At 46.1% G+C, this 20,305-nt stretch overlaps 3 protein-coding genes across 4 annotated transcripts in view; 1 reads left to right on the top strand and 2 right to left on the bottom strand.

Moving 5' to 3' along the window:
• The window catches only part of ZZEF1 (zinc finger ZZ-type and EF-hand domain containing 1), a 59,809-nt gene extending 54,898 nt beyond the window's left edge, over positions 1-4,911 (bottom strand). The window contains exons 1-2 of the mRNA XM_035559008.2: positions 4,549-4,911; positions 16-160 (exon numbers count right to left, since the gene is read on the bottom strand). Of these exons, the coding sequence (XP_035414901.2) occupies positions 16-160; positions 4,549-4,911 (508 nt within the window). The remainder of the gene's footprint in view (positions 1-15; positions 161-4,548) is intronic.
• A 137-nt stretch (positions 4,912-5,048) lies between these two features.
• On the top strand, positions 5,049-9,505 carry LOC118254040 (neuferricin). The gene is made up of 4 exons (XM_035559007.1): positions 5,049-5,475; positions 5,579-5,719; positions 6,099-6,285; positions 7,838-9,505. Exons 1-4 carry the CDS (start codon positions 5,250-5,252, stop codon positions 8,049-8,051), a joined length of 768 nt encoding a protein of 255 aa, XP_035414900.1. The 5' UTR covers positions 5,049-5,249; the 3' UTR covers positions 8,052-9,505.
• Positions 9,506-11,071: 1,566 nt separating this feature from the next.
• ANKFY1 (ankyrin repeat and FYVE domain containing 1) overlaps positions 11,072-20,305 on the bottom strand; it is a 33,314-nt gene continuing 24,080 nt past the window's right edge. For both annotated transcript variants that reach the window (XM_035559057.2, XM_050714703.1), the window contains exons 18-25: positions 19,352-19,552; positions 18,131-18,307; positions 17,612-17,759; positions 17,263-17,353; positions 16,263-16,387; positions 15,911-16,057; positions 15,343-15,433; positions 11,072-14,886 (exon numbers count right to left, since the gene is read on the bottom strand). In XM_035559057.2, the coding sequence (XP_035414950.1) occupies positions 14,754-14,886; positions 15,343-15,433; positions 15,911-16,057; positions 16,263-16,387; positions 17,263-17,353; positions 17,612-17,759; positions 18,131-18,307; positions 19,352-19,552 (1,113 nt within the window). In that variant the 3' untranslated portion in view covers positions 11,072-14,753. The remainder of the gene's footprint in view (positions 14,887-15,342; positions 15,434-15,910; positions 16,058-16,262; positions 16,388-17,262; positions 17,354-17,611; positions 17,760-18,130; positions 18,308-19,351; positions 19,553-20,305) is intronic.

The raw sequence follows: 20,305 nt of genomic DNA, 5'->3' as shown, positions 1-20,305 counted from the left end.
CCACTCTGTTCTCACCTGGAACAAGGGAACAAGCTTGCAGCTGCCTGATGACATGGCTCAGCTCCCCTTGAAGATTAGCTCCACTAGAATTCTTGAGAGCCTCCAGCATATTCTCCACATCCACGGTGCCATCTCCTTCAGCATCAAATTGTGCAAAAGCCTGAAGAGGAACAAAAAAAGGAAAATTTATTTCAGCATGAGTACTTCAAGCAGAAATTCAAGGTATTGCATATAAGCCTTAGCAGTAAACATTAAAACACCATTAAATGAAATCAAAATAATCAGTTTTCTGCAGTATTGAGTTAAAGACAATGGCAAACAGCCTGGTTGAAAATCTGCAGTCTTTAGCAAGTTTTAAGGCATTTACACTGCCTTCCTATAAAAGTCAACTGTAGTTATACTTAGGTGGAGACAGCACGTCTTCTGTACCAGTGAATCAGCACTATCCGTCCACCCAGCATCTGTGACTGAGAAGGAGCTCACAAAAGAACGTTAAAAATCTCCTCCATTACATGGCAAGTTTCTTCTAGAAGCATTACAATCCGTTACTCATTAGTGCTACACCTACCTCACGCTGCGCCCATTCAAATTCTTTCAGGTTTTAAATCTGTATTTAAATAAAGAAAGTATCCCTAGAACCAGATTTTTAAAGTGCATTTCCTTCCATATGCTGTCCTCCTGCACTGAAACAACGGAACAAGTTAGAAGTCTATAAGATTTCTTTTCTTATTGAAGGGAACCGCTGCCAGATTTATTAATTTTGACCTGAATATAAATTTATAATATAAAAAGGTGTGTTGAGCATCTATAAAAAGTAATTTACACAACTGTTTATTTCACGTCTTTGTGGTAACAAAATTACACGACATTTTTATCCAGCTTAAGCCTCTAAAAGAGAACTGAGTTCATAAACGTAAATGGTTTAAACTAGCTACTTCAGAGAACTCGTAAACCAGTGACACACTGAGATATATATATCAGTATATATTATATGTATAAATAAACTAGCTATATTTTCACAAGTAATTTTGAAATGACCTTCTGTTCAATGCTCAAAAAAAATTATCTGAGTATACCCAAAGAAGAGAAGCGAAATTTCCAGAACCACCTTTTTTCATACAAACTGGGAATGGGCTTATAAAAGAGATTTAAAAAACAAAAGACTCGAGTCTCCCGGCCCTGCACTTGGTTTTTGACTTTCAGCTACACAGCCAGGTCAGGGTGGCCTCTGAGAGGGAAGCAGCTTGCCGGGTGTCGGACAGGGCGAAGCCACAGCTGCTCTTTGGGCAGAAGCTTCTGCTTGAACCTCCGTTTTGCTGGCTGACTATCAGGCCTGACGTACCATTAAAACACTATCCTGGAGAGAAATAATCTGAAGCGATTAGATCAAAATAACCTGCCAATTAACCGTGACATAATTACAGCACCTTAATGAGAGCAAAGTCCTCCGGAGGTAAGAGGGCTCAGTACCGTATCGGAGTGCCCACAGCTCCAGCAGTGCATGGGTGCGCGGAGCCGAGCAAAGCCCGGCACGTTGGTAGGCTCCTGTCACAGCCCAGCCTGTGCTAACACCCAGCCCTTCCCAAAACATCTCGCTGGCAGTGAGGGCCGGAGCTGGCATCAGGTAGAGAGCAAAACACAGACCTTTGTTTGAGGTCTACAACACAGAGGGATTAAGTTTAATATAACTGTTGCCCAAGCAAATCAAGGTGCAGTTTCGTACCAAGGCTCTTGCCACTGCCTCACTTCTGCTCCTCTTACTTGAAGTCAAACCGTAATGACTACGGCATGAAGTGAACAGGTGAGCGAGTTTTGTGATGCTGCTGGTGAAAACAAACTGCAAACAAGACGAGCTGGAGCTGCTGAGCGCTACTTTAAGGCGATATCTGGCTATTTCACCTGCGGAGAGATTGCCACGTGCACGCCTGTCTTCGCACATGAACGCACTGGTCTGCAACTTGCTTTGCAAACTCTTCCTATGATCTCAGCAGATCTATAATCTCACTGACCCTAAAGCCTAAAACTATTTTTGATCGTTTGGGATAACTTAAACTCTGTATTTGACACAAGCACGCGCAATTCCCACTGCTCAGCCAAGCTGCTCTGTGCAAGAACGCTATAGACGGGCAGCCAACAAAACACCCGTACGCAAGCCAGCACTCGGAGCTCCTGCGTCCACGTGTGGGACGTGGTACAAAGGCAGGAACAGCTTTATTACAGTCCAGATTAATTTTGCTCCTTAATAAAGGCATTAAGTCTGCACGCTTCCTACCGAGTTCAACCGTGCCCATGGAGAGAGGCAATATGACAACGCAGACATTCTCAGAAACGCAGCACAGGGATAAATCACCGCTCATCGCAGGGCAGCACGACAGAACATCGCAAGTGTAACTTAGGAAAATTCTGTGTTCCATCCTTCGCTCTCAGCAGAACCGAAGCATTCATGTCTCAAGCAAAAGTCGGGTATGTTACATGACAGCTGCTGAAGCACTAATGGATGAAAAAGGATTCCGAGGTTCGGTTTATATAGCAAATAGACTGTGTATTTAAACAGATGTACACGTTGCCCATAAAGCATTCAACATGTGTTCACAAGCCCCACGCTGAGAGCAGAAAAGCTTAATGGGAGATCAAAATGTAGTCCATGTACACGTCAGAGAGCCACATACTAATGTCTCATCCCCGTAAAACACATCCCAGAAATCTAAACTGCTCCAGCCCGTGGGCTAGTGCCAGTTGCAGAAGTAATGACACCAGGGTTTCCCACACAGCTCCCAACATCTCCACGTTGCAGGTTAGACGAGATGTGGCCACAAGTCTGTGCCATCATAAATCCTGCAGCTAGTCTTCTCCCACTCCCAAGAGCGTGGAAAAACCCTGGACTCTAAGTATTTCTGCAGCCTGCAAAGCTCGGCTGCTTGTAGTAACAGAAAGAACCCCAATGTACTAATTTCATGCTTTTGCTGTTGTGACAAATGAAGAATTGTTGTTTATCGCTTCTTGAAAAGGAACTGGAAACTCAGAGGCAGCGTTTTAGCATGCTACGTAAAACAGTCTGGTACAAATGTACCGACTCGTACCACAACGTTAATCCCTTCCCAGTTTCCAGCAGTCTTGTTTCCATGTCAGCACTGACTTCAAGGAAGTGCACGTGCAATTTAATAGTCAGTTTACCACGCTGCTCTGCTACTCAGGAGCACGACAAAGACAGAAGGAAGTCACTGGTGAGGCTCAGGAACTCCATGCAGTAAGAAATCCAGACACGACCGCTTCCTTAACTGAGTGTGAAATTCCCAACAGGGCAGTCCAGCTGGGCTTACGTTAGCTAGAGAGTAAAGCTGCACAACTAAATGCTCTAAATGTTAAGTTCCCCATACCCCTTCCCACAGGTGAAAGGACACTGCTCTCTTCTACCACTAAAACCTTATCTTAAGGCCTTCTGCCTGCCGAGGGAACTGGTATGCTACTTGCTTCCAAGTTCTCCAACACTCTAACTTTCCAGCAAGTGACAGGACACCGATGGGACAGTTGGCAATTTCACTGCTGATTTTGAAAAGCAGCGATAAAATTACGTCTAGCAAACTTGGACCTTCCTGTTACGAGGTCCCTCTGAGGGATCACTCCCCGGGCTCTCCCAGCTGTGCCACCTGCGCTGGGGGCATCCTCAGGCACATCGCCGATGTAAACGGGCTCCAACTGAGGAGTGGCTGCTGAGCACAGTCACTGGGAATGGGAAAGAGTGGAAGGGACCTCAGCAGGCTGACAGCTGGCCCGACAGCAGCGTGGTGCCTCCAGCCTCGGTAAGCACAGCTCTTTGCCCCAGGCCTGCTGTGGATCCTGAGTGGGGCTGACTGGGGTGCCCCGGCCCCTTCATTCCCCCTTGCCCCTGTCAGCACCCCCCAGCCCCTAGAGAATCCTAGAATCATTAAGGTTGGAAAAGGCCTCCAAGATCCTCTGGTCCAACCATTCCCCTACCACCACTATCACCCACTGAACCATGTCCCTAAGCACCACATCCAACCTTCCCTTAAACACCCCCAGGGATAAGCCGCGTCCCTAAGTACCACATCTACCCATTCCTTGAACACCTCCAGGGACAGTGACTCCACCTCTCCGGGCAACCCGTCCCAACGCCTGACTGCTCTTTCTGAGAAGAAATGTCTCCTCGTTTCCAGTCTGAACCTCCCTCTGAGTCCCCGTTAGCCCCTATGAGGCCCCCAAATCCTCTAACAGCACCCCCCTCTGCCCCCTCAGCATCCCTAGCCCCTATGAGCCCCCCCTAGACTCTGTGAAGCTCCCCCTAGACTCTATGAGGCCCCCCTTAGCCCCTAGGAGGCCCCCCTTAGCCCCTAGGAGGCCCCCCTTAGCCCCTAGGAGGCCCCCCTTAGCCCCTAGGAGGCCCCCCTTAGCCCCTAGGAGGCCCCCCAAAGCCTCTAACAGCACCCCCTCTGCCCTATCAGCCCCCCCAGCCCCTCTCAGCCCCCCCAGGCCCTCTCAGCTCCCCGTAGCCCCCATCAGCACCCCTTTACCCCCCCCCAGCCCCCTCACCTCCTCGCTCTCGCCCCGGGAGCCCGCAGCCAGGCGGGACACGCTCTCGAGCACCTCGCAGAACTGCTCCAGGCTGACGGCCTCGTCGCCGCGGCTCAGGCGCTCCTCCAGCCAGCGCACCAGCGTGCTGTGGTGCCGCGACACCAGCGGCTCGGGCAGCGCCGCCTCCCGCAGCCGGGCCGTGGCCTCCCGCAGCCGGCCCTGCTCCAGCAGCACCTCGGCCGGCGGCAGCGGCGGCGCCGGGCCGGGGGCGGCGGCGGCCGGGAAGGGGGAACCGGGCTGAGGCGCGGCGGCCGCCCCCTCCATGCCTTCCTCGGCTCCCTCCTCCTCCTCCTCGCTGCTGCGGCTGCCCGCCGTCCCCATGAGCCCTCCCGGCGGCGCGGCCCGGCTGTCCCTGCCCCTTCTCCTTGTCCTCCTGCCGCCGCTTGCCGCTTCTCGCCCTCCTCCTCCTCGCCCCGCCGCCCTGCCCTGCCCTGCCCTGCCCGGCCCGGCCCGCCTTAGTCAGCAACTTCCCGGCCCGGCCGCACCTGTCAGCGCCCGGCCGGCGGCGGCCCCGCCACGCTGCCGCCAAGCGCGGCGCGGTGTCGCAAACCCCCCCCTCCGCCCGGCCGCGCCGCTCTTCCGCGCGACACCCTCCGGGGAGGGAGAGCGGCGCGGCGCCACACCGCCGTGCGGCGCGGAAAGCGTCGCAAAGAGCGGCCATGTGGAGGGGCGCGGCGGTAGCGGCCGCGCTGTGCCTGGGCGCCGCCTGGCTGCTGGGTCGCGGGTTCGAGCCCCGCGGCCGCCTGCTGAGCGCGGCCGAGCTGCGGCGGCACCGAGGCGCTGAGGGCGAGCCCGGCCTCTACCTCGCCCTGCTGGGCCGGGTCTTCGACGTGCGGAGCGGCCGCAAGCACTACGGCCCCGGCGGGGCGTACGAGGGCTTGGCAGGTGCGTGGGGCCGGCTGCGGGGGGTGTGTGTGTGGGGAGGGGCGGGGGGGCGTGTGTGTGTGAGGGGGCGCGGGGTTGACCGTCCGGCCCTGGCCGCCCGCAGGGAGGGACGCGAGCAGGGCGCTCGCCACCGGCGACTTCAGCCCCGCGGGCCTGGTGGACGACGTCTCGGCGCTGACCCCGGCGGAGCTGGCCGCCCTCCGCGGCTGGATGGACTTCTACAGCGCCCGCTACGCCTTCGTGGGTAGGGACGGGGCTCCCGGGGCTGCGCCCCGCCGGGCGGTGTGAGGGGGGAACGGGGAGAGCGCTGAGGGGATGGGAGCTGTGGTGGCAGCGAGGGGCAGGGGCTGGGAGGAGGGGAGGGGGTTTTGTCTGGAAGTGCCCTTTGGGGTCTGTGAGGGGTCCTGAGCTCGTCCTGCAGGGGTTTGTTAGTGTGGGTACATCGCTGCGAGGCCAAAAAATGGGAGGGGTGTAAGCCCGGGCCTGCTGTCAAATGGGGCCGCTGGGAAGATCCTCTGGCGTAGTTCTCTTTTTTCTTTAATTAACAAAAATATAAACCGGTCATTTTCCTTGCTTTTCCTTGTTTCCATATTACGGTCTTAATCGATCCCCCTCTCTCCAAGGGAAGCTGGTGGGCAGATTCTATGACGAAAACGGGGCACCGACAGAAGCCCTGCGGCAGGCTGAGGCAGCGATGGAAGAAGGTCTGAGGCTGAAAGCAGAAAGCGACCGCAGGAAGGAGCAGTTTCCACCCTGCAACTCGGAGTGGAGCTCTGCCAAGGGCAGCCGATTCTGGTGCTCCAGACGGAGGTAAATTCGGCTTTCCTGCCACTGTGCTCGGAGCCTTTGGAGCAGAGCAGAGCACTTCTGCCCCTTTGCTTGGACACCCCGAGCTCTGTCATAGCAGGAGTGGCATGGGAAGACGTTCTGGCTCCTTCAGCCACCAGACTCTGTAGTCTTGGGTGAGCTCTAGTGACCTCCCCACAGAAGAGCATAGGTTGATCCTAACGTGCTGAGGGCTGGCATGGCTGGGATATGGCAGCCCTGGTCCCTTCCCCTGTCCGCATTCCTGCGGCTGTGCTTTCTGGCAGAGGCAGAGCCAACATGCAAGGAGCAGTGGTGCTGTTCTCCGCTGTGCCAGGTTTAACCACTGCTGCTGTGTGAACAGAGGTTTCCTCTGCTGGTTCAGCAGGAGCTGAAAGCCTCCATGCAGGCTGGATGAGCACACAGGTGCAGGCTTGGCTGGTCAGCGTTTCCAAGTGGGAGGTAGCAGAGAGGAGCTCTGCTCACTGACCTGGTAAGTGGGCAAAAGGAAAATAAAATTTCCTCCTGATAGTTGGCACTTCCAGGAAATTTGTTTCTGAGACAAACTCTTGTTGCACTGGAAACAAAATCATGTTTCAGCAGTTGCCACACGTGCACGTGATCAACCTGTTCTCAGGGAAGCAAGCCAGAAATCCCACTGCTGGCAGCATTCAGGCAGGCTTTCTCACCTATCAGGAATCCAAGGATCAACTCATGTTTTTCAGACTGTTTTGCAGCCTGTCTCTAAGGCTATTGCCACAACAGCTTTCTCTTAAAGCTACATTAAAATGACTTTGAACAGTCATTTCCTACTAGACCTATTTAGTTGTGTACCTCTCTCAGTTTAGGGACTGTTTTGTTCTTAGCTGAAATCACATTGCGGACTGTATTGCAGGATGCTTGGGCTTCACTTGAAGTACACAAGTACACATTAGCGCTGTGTACCTTGGAATCTGCTCCTACACTTGAACGAGCTTGGTTGCAGTCTCCGGACTGGGTGTTGTGTGGTGGTCTCCTGTGTAAGAGTTTACTGCATCTTTTCTTAAGCCTGGAGTTAGGGGAACAGGCAGGATTTAGCCTGCAAAGAGACACTATGAAATACTTGGAGAAGTAGTTGAGGGTTTCTTTGCTTTTGCCCTAGTTCTCAAAATCAGCGTTCACAGAAGAAGGCATGTGGTCATCTGTGAGCAATTAGCTGCCCCAAAAAAGGCATTTTTCCATTAGGCACCCTGTGCTAAGTAGAGCTATATTCCTTTTCCAGTAATAGAAACAAGGGAAGCAGAAGTTAGTTGCTCCCAGAAGGGTGCGTGCAGCAGCACTGATGAAACCGGGTTCAAGCCACAGGTTTCTGAAGTGCAGCCAATAAATGGGTATCAGAAGGCAGTGAGATGTTGGGGGCAAAGTCTACCCCAGAGTACATATTGTTAGTTTGCCTCTCCCAGATGGTCTTTTTTTTTTTTTCTTTCTTAACCTAGATGATTCTCTATTTACTGGAAACATTTTCATGGTTTTGAATTGGGTGTTTGAATTGTAATCGATTTTAATTTTCTGTTTCTAGTGGGGGGGTGAACAGAGACTGGATTGGAGTCCCCCGGAAGCTGTACAGACCTGGTTCGAGGGGGACTCAGTGTGTGTGCGTGAGAACTACTGGGCCCCCTTGGGGACAGCCGGACTCAATGGAGCACAGTGACAGAGGTGATCTGGATAACCCTCACCTGGAGGAATATGATGGCTGCCATCCACTGGCCGAGCAGTGCATCCTGAATGTGTGACTGCGTACTGGATCTGAGGGCCGTGGAGTCCTCCAGTGAAATGTTGTACTTGGGGTGAGCACTTCAGCTCCGTTCCTTTCCATCTGTCTGTGCAAAGGGAGTGGCGGCAATTTGTGTTGTCACTTTTCTTAATGTGGAGATGGAGGTGAGAGAAGGAAGAAACACTTTAGCCAAGTCACACTGGCTAAAAAAATCAGCAATTTTTCTTAGTGTTTTTGCTTACAGCATTTTTATATCTGGTGACAAACCATAAGATGCACAACCTGAACTATACTTAAAAATGGATTTCTTGTACAGTCAGAAAACAGCTGCTTGTGTGCATGACAGGGAGGGTAACGTGTTGTGCTTCAGGACAGTAAGGCAGCAAGCACAGGAACTGCTGCAGCAGCAGCACAGGTTTATGCACAACCACCCACTGTCACTTGAAATGTGCTCGCTGCATTGTAGTGTTAATGCTCTTTCCCAGTCACTTGTTTTGCTCCAAAGAATTTACAGGTAGGAGGAAAAAGCCTCACTTTCCCCTACAACTAAGGTACGTAGCATCTAGGAGCTTGTGTGGTTGTTACACACAAGTTCTGCTTATCGGATCCTTGGAATACAGGAGGCAAAGGTCAGAGGCAGCATTTCCTCATTCAGTGTTTGTATTAGATAGGGAGCAAAGAAGATATTGAAGCCACCTATGAGGATTGCTGCTTTAAATTAACCTCACCACCCTGATCCTCTCATTCACTGCTTTTAAACTTCAGGAACTGGTAACTCGAACTAGGCGATAATAAAAGCTATGTAGCAACATGACCCTCCTGCTGTAATTTGCCTCCTGTTTCCATCCTGGATTATAATCTAATTTACGTGTCCGTCAGGCTATAACCTTGATGTATCCTCACGAGACCCAGCTCCTTTAAAGGCTGTACATATTTTATCAGAGCTGGCAGAATTTGTTAATCTGTTACGCCCAGAAGAGCAAGTCAAATCATCACAATTTTGTGCAGGGCTGAGGATGAGGGGCCTTGGTGCTGTTAATGCCGGCTGGGGGGAGGCAGGGGCTGGTTACTGGTAGAATGGGTTGGTGGTGTAGCTGCGGGAGAGGCACTCAGGTTACCTATAAACCCACAAAAATCTGTGCTGTGCTGTATTCAGCTCTTTTCCTCAAGGCAACTCAACACCTATTTATAAACAGCTGGGAGGCATTTATAAACTCATTCTGTTTTGAGCTGCCACTACCCCTAAGAAAAGATCTCACAAATCGAAGTAATTCGTTAATGAAGTAGTGGGATTATGGGAGGCTGAGCAACATTCCTTAAAAGCAAGAATAATCATTGCAGTGACAGCAGGAACATGTTAGAGCACTTTTCACCTGTTGTGTTTAATGAGGCTACAGCTGTCATGGATGAGAACCATACAGCAATCTAAGCATGTACATACTTCATTGTAATAAATGTTTTGTTTTTTTTAAACCTGGTTCTGTTGTGTTTCTTTTCCATCGCCATCTTCAAGGTAAGTCCTCTATGGCTCTTTCAGGATGATGTGCAAGCTCTTACTGGTTGTCACTGGTAGTTGTACATCTACGTGGGGGCAGTGGAGCCATCGCACTGTTCAAGTCCTCAGTCATCCTTCCACAACTGAAGTGCTGCCTTGGGCTTATGCCATCTGTGGGAGTGGACTCACCTACTTACTTCATGGAGCAATCCTGAAGGCACTAAAACTGTGTGAAAGCCGTAGGAAGGGCTGCAGAGCAGTGCTGCTTTGTCTCAACTCGGTGGGAGCATTATAAAGGTCAGCATGGTATTTGGTTTTGGACACGTGCTCTCTTAGCAAGAACTTGCTTTTAAAGGTCAGCAACACAACTGACCTCAAACCACCCTCAAGAATTCATTCAGATTACAACTGAAGCAAGTGACAAGTGTCTTTTGAAAATACCTCCATAAGTTTAAAGAGATTCAAATTTATTAAATATTAAAATCAGAAGGTTTTTAAGTGCAAATCACTTTCACAAGCTGGATTCCCAGTAAAGGTACCAGCTCTGCAGCTTCTTAGCAAGTTTCATCCTGTGTAGCTGAGACTGCTCTTCTTACTCTTCAGTAAATAGCATGAACTGCTGCGGGGAAGGAATTGATCTTAACAGTTACACAAAAATAAGTAAGAAGGCAAGACTGATTTTTAGAAACTGTGTTTGGTGTTGCTTTAACTTCCACCCTATTTGTCAACCAACTTGAAAATTAATTCACAGCTTATTCCTCGGTTTAGCTGGAACCACTAGAGGAAAAAGTTTGTCTTCCACCAGGAATAAGTCATCTATTAAAGCAAAGAAGGAGACTCCCTTACTGACCTGAAGTGCTCCAAGATTATCTTGTTTTCACTATTCTAATTCAAAAGCTCAGCTAAATTCTCCCATGGGGAGAAAAAAGTTACGCAGGGTCAAGTAAACAGAGACAATGCTTAATAAAGCTCACAACTCACCTCTATTAGCTGTACTTAAGTTTTTTTATTAATAAGACTAATGCATCAACCTCAGAATGTTTTGGTTGGTCTTGCCACTACTACTTTCCTTTTTCTGGAGCAAAGCGACAGCAATTGCATGCTCTGAGAAAGAGAAGGTGCCTGCCAGTACATGACTGAATGCCCAAACAAATGCCACTTAGAGGCAGCTCGGCTCAGCGTGTCCATTTAAGTGCATCTGGGCTGAGCAGCTCAGTCAGCAGAACAGCTCTGGCCTGTAGGAAGTTTGGATTGTTTTATAAGGATTATAGGTATGTCTTCTATAAGGCATTCAAGATGACTTACGTGGTATAAACTAGGAGAACACCTGACCTCGTCAGCCAAAAGAAAACTGTAGCAGTTCCACAGCATGGAAATAAATACCTAGAATAACTTCAGAACAGAGAATAAGTTGTCATGCCTGACTGGGTATTGTATCTCTAGCTTTCCTCAGGGGTTGTCAGACTCAGTAACCATAGCTTGGGGCGGGGCAGCTGTCTCTACAAGAGAAAATACCTTCTTAGCAAGGTTTCCACCTCATGATGCATTATCTAAGTATGCATTTTATTACAAGTAGAATCGTTACACAACAAAGTAATGCATATTGGAAAAATACATTTTTACAATGACTCCAGACAAACATTGCAGATAAAATGCCATTGTTCTAAGACTTCCTTTTCTATTCAACAGAGGGTATTAGAAGGTTCGGTTACTTTTTAATCACTCATACATGCTTTGATTGAACGGAGTATGCTGCAGTATTCAATTCTGCTGGCTAAAGGAAAAAAAAGGAGTTGCCTACTAACATTTGATCTACAAGAAAAAAAATCCAGCCATGGCCTCCCTTGTTGTTACGTGTTAATTTATAAGCACTATGTGAGAAGTTGTACAAGCCATTGATCTCCAGCACAGGAAGTCATTAAGGCATCTGTCAGCTTTTAGCAAGCAACTCGCCACGCTCTGTTAGTACCTTTAACACTAACGTTCTCACTCCACTTAGTGGTGTGAAACAGTGATTACACCTTCCTCAGATAGATACACAAATTAAAATTTAAGCCAGACCACATTTTGTGCTTGTATAAAAGTGCTGGATGACTACAATCAAAAGGAATCCAGACTCGGAACAAAAAGCTACATTATGAACTACCACAGACTTTCCATCTAGCCCTGTTGAAGTGCCTTAAGCCTGGTTTGACAGCATCACTTTCCAGGGACAGAAAGTTTGTTTTCTTTATACCCTTTTGTTCAACGCTTGGCAGACTCAAGTCTCAAGTTATTAGACACCGCTTAAAGACAGCGGGGAAAAGAGGGGTGGGGTTTTTGGTCACAACTGCAGTATGCTACAAAAAGGAAGTGCATTGCTAATGGAGCTGGAAATGTGTTGACCACTACTAAATTACCAAGTGCCTCCATTCACATCTGTACTCTGCAGTGGAGCATTGCCAGCAAAACTCCAAAAAGAATCTCTGAGATTTGAGCTTCGGACCAATACTTGGCAGAGTGCATAAAGGACTGCCCCCACCGTTGTTTGGCAGGGTCGGTCTCTTTAGCTGGTTAGAACTAGAAGAAGAAAACTAAAGTGGGATTTTGGTTCAAGTTGTGAGGCTTTTCCCCTTTAACTATGACAGAAAGCAAGCTATTGAGAATTGGCTGTAAGGAAACTATCACAAAGGCACTTTAAAAATGATCAGATTTGCTGGATTTAGTTGCTTTGAAATTAATGAATGCTTCAGGCTGTATATTAGCTTATCAATAACCGTAACTTTCCTTGCAGACTTCAGTAAGAAAGATAAAGCTAGTAGAATATTGGCTGGAAAGGACAAATGGAGCATTAAGTACAGTTTCCCAGATCCTTGTCAAAGTTTCAGGCAGTCTTATTTCATATTCTACTTTTAAAAAGATCAACCAGCCAGCCTTCAACTCACATTCAGTTAAGCTGAATCTTCACAAGATCTGCATTTTTAAAAACATTTAAAAGGCTATTTAATCTGTTGGAATAGAGCCACTGTTCCCTTGAACCTTCCATCAGGGAAGTCGCTGAAAAGGTCAAATTTAAGTGCTTCAGCAATTTCGCATTGTGCAGCTTTCCAATTAAGTTCAAGTCCATCAGCTGCAGCCCTGGAAGAACGCTCCTCTATCAATATGTTCAGTCTTTCAGTCACTTACTACTTCACAGCATCGCAGCTCCAAGCCAGGAAGGAAGTTAACGTGTTATGGGATGTGCTATAGTCAAGAATTCTGTAGCCTAACACACTCTATCCATCACTATCTTTCATTGCTAGAGACTTGCACTCAATGATATTTTGAAACATGGAAGGACATGGACTAGAATCTTTTCCACAATCTATTCCACTCAAAAAAAACAAGCTTTAGCTTGCAGTTTAATGCTTCAGACACCATTATTTACCATCTCATTCATCTCAGCCTAAAATGCAGTTGACAATAAAATGACAGATGCATCATCTATATTAGGAATTGTGTTACACAGACCAGTTCTATTACCCAGGGCGTTCTATTGGAACATGCCAGCAGCAGACATAAAATAGTGAGGCAAATTTGTATTGCATCATCCATTAGTCTTTTCTAGCGTTACAAGAGTGAGATTCCAGTTACAATATCTGCATATTCGAAGATCGAAGTGCAGATCAAGTGAGAGTTGATGTGAAATTCATTGTGCAAATGACAGTGTTTATACCCTTTCCCATCGTTTTTTGTACAAGTTTGAGAAAAACCCTCAGGCAAGTCTCCTATAAAAGCAGCAGTGTGGGTTTATCATCATCTCATCTTAATCTTAAGACTGACAAGTCAGTATTCCAAACAGAGCAATGTGTCATCATCTCTTCCATACTGCACACCTCATATGCCAGTCCATAAGTAAACATACCAGTTCAGGGAACAGAGATGAGGAATGCCAAGTTGAGTCTACACTAGATTTATCTCTTGGGATGAAAAGAAAACCTTAACATGCCATGTACTTTTGCTTAAGCACACATTTTCTTCTGACAAGCCTTTGCCCACCAAACCACAACCCTGTTTATCAGCAAAATGATTTCCTGTTTACCTAGAAAACGTGGTGTAGGAGTTTCAGATTCAGCATGTTTAAGAGAACACGACCAGCTTCGATTAAAACACTGCAGCTTAATCTTCCTTCAAGGCCAGAGGCTTTATGTTAATAGGAAACCTCCAAATATGCTCCCACTTGCTGGCAACCCTGCTGAGACTGAACCCAAATTTAATGCTTAAAGGTGCAGCACATTCGACACTGGTAGGTTTACTGGCTCTTCTGCAGCAGTTAACCAGGGTCTTTAAACCAAAGGAAAGTGCTACTCTCCCTCACAGGATTCATAATGCACTTCAGCATTTATTGCTGTATTGCGAGTTAGATTACTTAACCAGTTTTAGTGTTTCTCCATTTAGCATAAGCTTTGACCTTAAATGTGCTGAAAGGCCTTTTACACAAGTTTTGACTTGGAAGGACTAGCAAGGTAGATATTAAAGTGCAACAAGGTAGGATCTGACAGCTCTAGCAGGTACGAGCAAGAGTATTTACTGGTTAAACAATCTTGCACTTCTCTTGAACATGCTAACACTAATGAGGAGGTATCAAGATGTGGATCTGCAATTCTGACTGCTTTGCATCAGATGTTGTAAAGCTTTCTGTTGTAAGGCCACAATTCTTGAGCTATGCTTAGAACTAACTCCCATTTTTGAAGTTTCTTGAAATGAACAGTGGTTGTAACAGCTCAGCCTAGCTTCACAAGAAGTCTTCTCTAGAGAAAGGGAACATTAATCTTTAAGACAAAGCAAAGACAGATACCTGGTTACCCTGAAACTTAATGCCATCTCTACTAAGCAGCCTGAAAGCAACAGGACTTAATAGAGTTGCTCAGTGCAAAGCACCATGTCAAGGACAGACCTGTTTTATGTCAACTCAAACACCAGTCTTACATTTCAGCTTCCATACCCCACTGCAACTAGAAGAGGGTCTAAATTCTCTCGTCACTTGGTTTCAACAATCCACTCGAATTCCTAGTGAAGTCTATCACAGCCCAATACATTTACAGTCATACGAAGTCATTTATACCAGAATATATCATAACAGGGTCCTTAATTAGTTGAGTCTATTGCAGAAGACATATATAGGCCTCCTCTTCCCTATCCAGAGGGCTTGTAAGCACAGCTGCTGTCAGGAGAACTGACCAGGAATCCCTTTGCTTCCACTGCATACTAGGAAACTCCTCCCAGAGTCAGGACATCAAAGCAGATGTTGCAAACTCGAACTGGCTTGTTCAGATCAAATTTTATGATAGGAATCTCCTTTGTTGAGCACTTATGGCAGAGCAGGCGTCCACAGTGTCGGCTGTTGAAAGAAGAGGGGTAGGACAGAAGTGAGCTCTCCTTGCAGTAAACACCAGGGTTTTATTGCTTGATATCCTTTATCAATGACAGCATCATTAAAAAGGTAGAGTAGCAAGTGAAATGATATGTTTTTGTCACCTCTTTCAGAGCAAGTCAGCACCACTAATGAAAATAGGCATTGAAGTCATCTATTCTACTACAGGAACTTTGACTTGACTTCTAATTTCCAGCAAATCCGGAATATTTTAAGTGCACAAACTGCTTAAGATATGACCTAAGCCAGAGCACAAGCCAGACCCAAGTTAACTAAATCAGGGTGGAATATTTCAACTGGATTACTGGTTATACACCTACATTAGGATGGAGGCTTTCTAAAGCACCAGAAGGAACAAGCCTAGCAACATTTGGAATGGGAATCTGTCTCCTTGTAAGCACAGCAAGATGTGTCACACATTACCAGTGATGCTTTCTTGTTGTGACTCCAAATTTGGCAGTGCATTCGTAGCAGTTGGAGCCATCACACCAGGGAGGTTCCTTTGTCAGCATATCTGTTAGAGGTAAAAACGTAAAGGCAAAATGGGCTCTGACACCTCTCAAGTATACTGTAAGATTAAGGAGACTTTTCCCACAGCTTTAGGTAATATTCAGTATAATTGATTCTCTTTCAGTAGCTGCCATCTTGTTTGTTGAAGATGTATAGTCACTGCGATGAATACAGTACAAGTTATAAAGCAGCATCTAGTTTTAAGCTACATTTGACTACTATACCAGTCAGCATTCCCCATGAACATTACTTCCTTTTTCTGGAAGGATGGAGAAGTTTGACAGGGCTGCACTGGACAATTTTTCAGTTTATCGTTAGAAAATGAGTATTTCTACCTCATTTCAAGCACTAGAATATTCAGAAGTTCAGCCTGTCTGGAATTAGTGTCATCTAAATCAGCTGTCCAGAGTTCTTTTTCTTTACCTAGGAATCTCAGAATTGTAAGCTAAACCACCTTCCAACCATAGCAAGCAGTACTTACCCAGTAATCTAAAGAGAAGCTGTTTTGTAGCAACTTGGTAGTTGAAGATATTTACTCCCTGATTATTGTTAACTCCAAGACGAGCCCCAGCTCTCACTATTGCACGGCACAAGTTAGCATTTCCCTTCATATAAGCCAAGAGAAGCACTGAAAAAATAAAAGCCAGACATGTCAGAGCTAATGGAGTGGAGGTAGTATTATTTTACTCAGTCCAGAACAGGACAGTTTCAGTGCAGTGTTTGCATCTTTCTGTATTTAACATACTACTGCCAATTAGTGCAGCTTTAAAATGACATACCATTAATATGACTTGAGTGACTTTCAAGCTTAACGGCCGTTCAGTCTCACCTACCTGTGTTTCCTTCAGCATCAGGTTTGTCTAGAGGGTATTCTGGCATGCACTCCAAGAAAAGGTCACAGATGGCTGCTGCGTTATCTTTTCCGTATTGTCCCAAAATATGCATTGGTGACTGGCCTCTGGGGAAAGGAGTTTATTAACTTGATCAAAGTCTGTTTGCAACTACAGTTACTCATCCAACTAGCCATCATCTTTTAGAAATTGTTTCACACTTAAACAATGCTACACCTCACATATATACACCTCAGTACCTCATATACAACTGCCTACTTTATGCATACCAAGAAGGAGTTAATTTTGATACTGTTTACACACAGCATTGTCTGCGCACTTCACTGTGAAAGTGGTGTACAAATAAAAAATAAAACATTTGGCTTTGATTATAGAATCGTAATATCCTGAGCTGGAAGGGACCCACAAGGATCAGCGATCAGCGTCTAACTCCTGACTCCACACAGGACTTCCTAAAATGTAAAACTGTATGTCTGAGGGCATTGTCCAAATGCTTCTTGAACTCTGGCAGGCTTGGTGCTATGACCACTTCACTGGGAAGCCTGTTCCAGCGCCCAACCGTACTCTCAGTGAGGAACCTTTTTCTAATATCCACCCTGACCCGCCCCTGTCCCAGCTCCATGCTGTTCCCTCGGGTCCTGTCGCTGTCCCCAGAGAGCAGAGCTCAGCGCCTGCCCCTCCACTTCCCGTGAGGGAGCTGCAGGCTGCCATGAGTCACCTTTTCTCTAAGCTGAACAAACCAAGGGACCTCAGCTGTTCCTCATACATCTTGCCCTCTGATCCCTTCACCATCTTTGTTGCCGTCAGACACTCTCTAGTAGTCTTATGTCCTTCTCATGCCGTGGTACTCAAAACTGCATGCAGTACTAGAGTAGAACAATCACTACCCTCAATCAGCTCACTATACTGTATAGCATCCAGTCACACCAGCACACACTTTAATTAAATCATTCTTTTAGCCTGTTAAGACTACAGTAGTTACCTAATATTAAAGGCTTCAGCATCTACATTGCACTCCGTGAGGAGGACCCGGATATTGTTTAGACGGCCATGCATCACTGCCAGATGAAGAGCTGAAAAGTAGAAGAGAAGCTTCAAGAATTTGAGTAGTTCACGTCAGCAGTACTTACACCCCGATAAAATTAAGTGGTCCCTTTCTACTTCCCCACCTTCCCTCTCCAAAACTCCTTCCACCAGCTTTGATTTCTTGGATTTTCCTTTTAATCTTTGAGAAGTGAGCCCATTCAACGGGTTCCCTCTACCAGCAGGAGAAATTAGTAGCAGGCCTACTGAAGTTCTGTACATCTACTTGTGAAACTTCAGAAGTTTACCATTGTTTCCATTTTCATCCACAGCTGCAAAGTCTACTCCATTCTCCAGAAGGACTGAACAAATTGTGGGCAAATCTTGCTGAGCTGCTAAGTGAAGAGCAGTCTGACGATGCTTTGTCAGTTCATTCACCTGGGCACCTGCAAGCAGCTGTCAAGATGCAAGAAGGAATACATTCAATGTTTTCCAGGGCTATGAGCCAACATTTTCTTTCTGAATGAAGCCCACAAGACTTCACTGCACAGAAATATTTCTAGGCCTCCACCCAATATACACAAAATGCTATCACTGAGCTCCTGCAACTTGTGTACGCGTTCTGATCTGCAGCAAGTACAAAGTAAGGTTCCCGCTTTAACCTGCAGCTCAGCTGGCAGTCTGAGCCAAGCTAACTTTACGCAAGACAGAGTTCTGCTTCAGAAGTAGCAACACCCTCAGCTGACTTCTCCAGCCTATAAGCAGTCTGCATTAAAGCAGAATATGTATTTCTAAGCAAAAGGGAAAAGTGATTCTCCAGTACATACCAAATTACGCACAATGATCTCTGAGCCGGCTTGTACGGCCAGGTGGAGAGGTGTTAGTTTGGATGCATCCTGGACGCGAGAATTTACATTAGCGTGTACACTTATCAGGAACAGCACACTCTCAATGTCAGAGTTCTGAACAGCTACATGTAGAAAATTTCGACCTTTGTTATCCACCTGTGGCAAAGAGGTCACAAAACAAACCCCGTTATTTCTGTAGAACAGCAAAGAGTTATGCACAGAACGTATTTCTACCAAGAGATACGATACTTATTCCCTCTACCTGAGGTAAACTGTAGTTTTGCTCCTTTTGCTGCTTTGCATTAGAGACTTACTTATGTCACTATCAAACACACTGAACTAAGAAATTATCAGCTGCATGTGCTTGCTCTAGTCTGCTTCAAACCCCTTTATTTCTAGTTTAACCTTGTCACTTCTTGACAACACACTGGAGAGTATTACAAGCAAAAGTTAGCTTTTGTACTAAGTATGGGGCAGCAGTTGATGATAAACTCTATTAAATGAGACAAACTTCAGTCAATCTGGCAGTTAACACCGCAGAAGGAAGCAACACGCGATTCTGCCATACTAACGTAAAATATGCTTGTTTTTTGGCTAAATGCCAAGGGCATGCTGTTCATCTTTGTCCTGAAGCTGATGTTAAAGCATATTCAGAACTGGCTGTGTATGTGATACATCTGAAACATGGATACAAGAGCTCCCTAAGCACTCTAGTAATCACTAGTAATTAAACTTACAGTGTAGGAAGAAATTCCTGAACAGCTGCCTGAAGTGTCACACTAGAAGTCTGAAGATACATTTGGAGGTTTTCCAGTTCAGCAGTGCAGTGTTAACATCTATTATTCAATTATTACAGGACAGAGTTTGTTTCGGATAGCTTTATGAGAGCTAGGTCATACATTGTGATGCACTATTACAGAAACAAGACATGCGAATAGTTAGAACTTTCTCCTTATATTCCTCTGCCTGTACCTCAGTTTAGTACTGACAAGGTTTGATGAGACACTAACCCTCAACGTTCTCACACACAGCATGTGCCTATCTAGTTTCCTAATAAATCCTGCCATAGAAAACTGAAATTGGGCAAACATTGTGACATATAAAGCCACAAAAGAATACAGCAGAACTTGCTTGTGAATGCCTGTCACTGTAGACTTGTACAGCAACAAGACCAGTATGCTTTAAATGCTCCCAGTTTACCTGTTCAGCAGCTCCTGGCTCCCTCTTCAAAATTGCTTCAGCCGCCTTGTTATTTTTATACGTCATCGCACATGCAAAGGGAGTCATTCCTTGCCTGTCACGCACATTTAGCTTAATTTCTGGATGTGAAATCATAAGCTGAATTATAACATTATGTTGGTTGCTAATGGCAACATGGATTGGAGTTCTTCCTTCTGCATCCTAGAAGGAAACCAGGAAGTTCATTACATGAAGATGCAGCAATAAATAAATCTTTCCCATGTCTGAAAAACAAAGGAAGCTTTTTGCTTAGCTCTTGTGACATACCCCGTAGCCTTCAGCTGGAACACAAAGCAGTTGCAGTGGGAGCTCACATCCACGATGTAAGCGAGGCAAATTGGTATTTGCTCCTCCAAATAGGCTGACCTCAATCCTCTGTGTTATATAGCCTTTTAAGTAGCTCAGGGTAACTTTTCCCATGCAGCCAGACATTTTGGATGAGCATTCACTCACGACAGTAGCCAAGCATTCTACGAGAATGCTTTAAACTGATATTAGTTATTTTATTTTTATGTTAACACCTTATATTATTAAACATTTGTAGATTTTATTTTTAACTGAAAGAACAATGTCCAAAAATAGTATTCAAATCTGAGGTATCATTTCCATACATTCATCAGTGCAGGTATGTCCCTGGCTTGACTCTCAGGCACTTGTGCTAAATTTTCTGAAAGAAGCTAGACACTTGGAAGTTCACTCACTGAAAAAAGTTAAGTGTTAGTCATGTTTGTTATGCAAACAGTACAGTCTATCAAATTTGAATAAGGCCTTTAATCATTTGTCTGAATGAAGAAAGAGTTTACAACCACAGCAGCTTTGTCACTGTTCTGTTGCTCTTTACTGCCACTTTCAAAAGCATCAGCACCTGGAAATGCTATGCATTTATTTCTTTTGCTGCAATTTGTCTAGCTTCTA

The sequence above is a fragment of the Cygnus atratus genome, chromosome 20, assembly GCF_013377495.2.
Source record: "Cygnus atratus isolate AKBS03 ecotype Queensland, Australia chromosome 20, CAtr_DNAZoo_HiC_assembly, whole genome shotgun sequence".
Lineage (NCBI taxonomy): Eukaryota > Metazoa > Chordata > Aves > Anseriformes > Anatidae > Cygnus > Cygnus atratus.
Note: the sequence above shows the minus strand (reverse complement) of the source record. Positions and strands in the feature narration are given on the sequence as shown.

What these genes read in the sequence shown, in the direction of transcription:
- LOC118254040 (XM_035559007.1), top strand. Translation starts at nt 5,250, where the DNA reads ATGTGGAGGGGCGCGGCGGTAGCGGCCGCGCTGTGCCTGGGCGCCGCC. An exon ending in GGCGTACGAGGGCTTGGCAG is followed by an intron (nt 5,476 to 5,578) that starts GTGCGTGGGGCC and finishes GGCCGCCCGCAG; the next exon opens with GGAGGGACGCGAGCAGGGCG. An exon ending in CGCCCGCTACGCCTTCGTGG is followed by an intron (nt 5,720 to 6,098) that starts GTAGGGACGGGG and finishes CCTCTCTCCAAG; the next exon opens with GGAAGCTGGTGGGCAGATTC.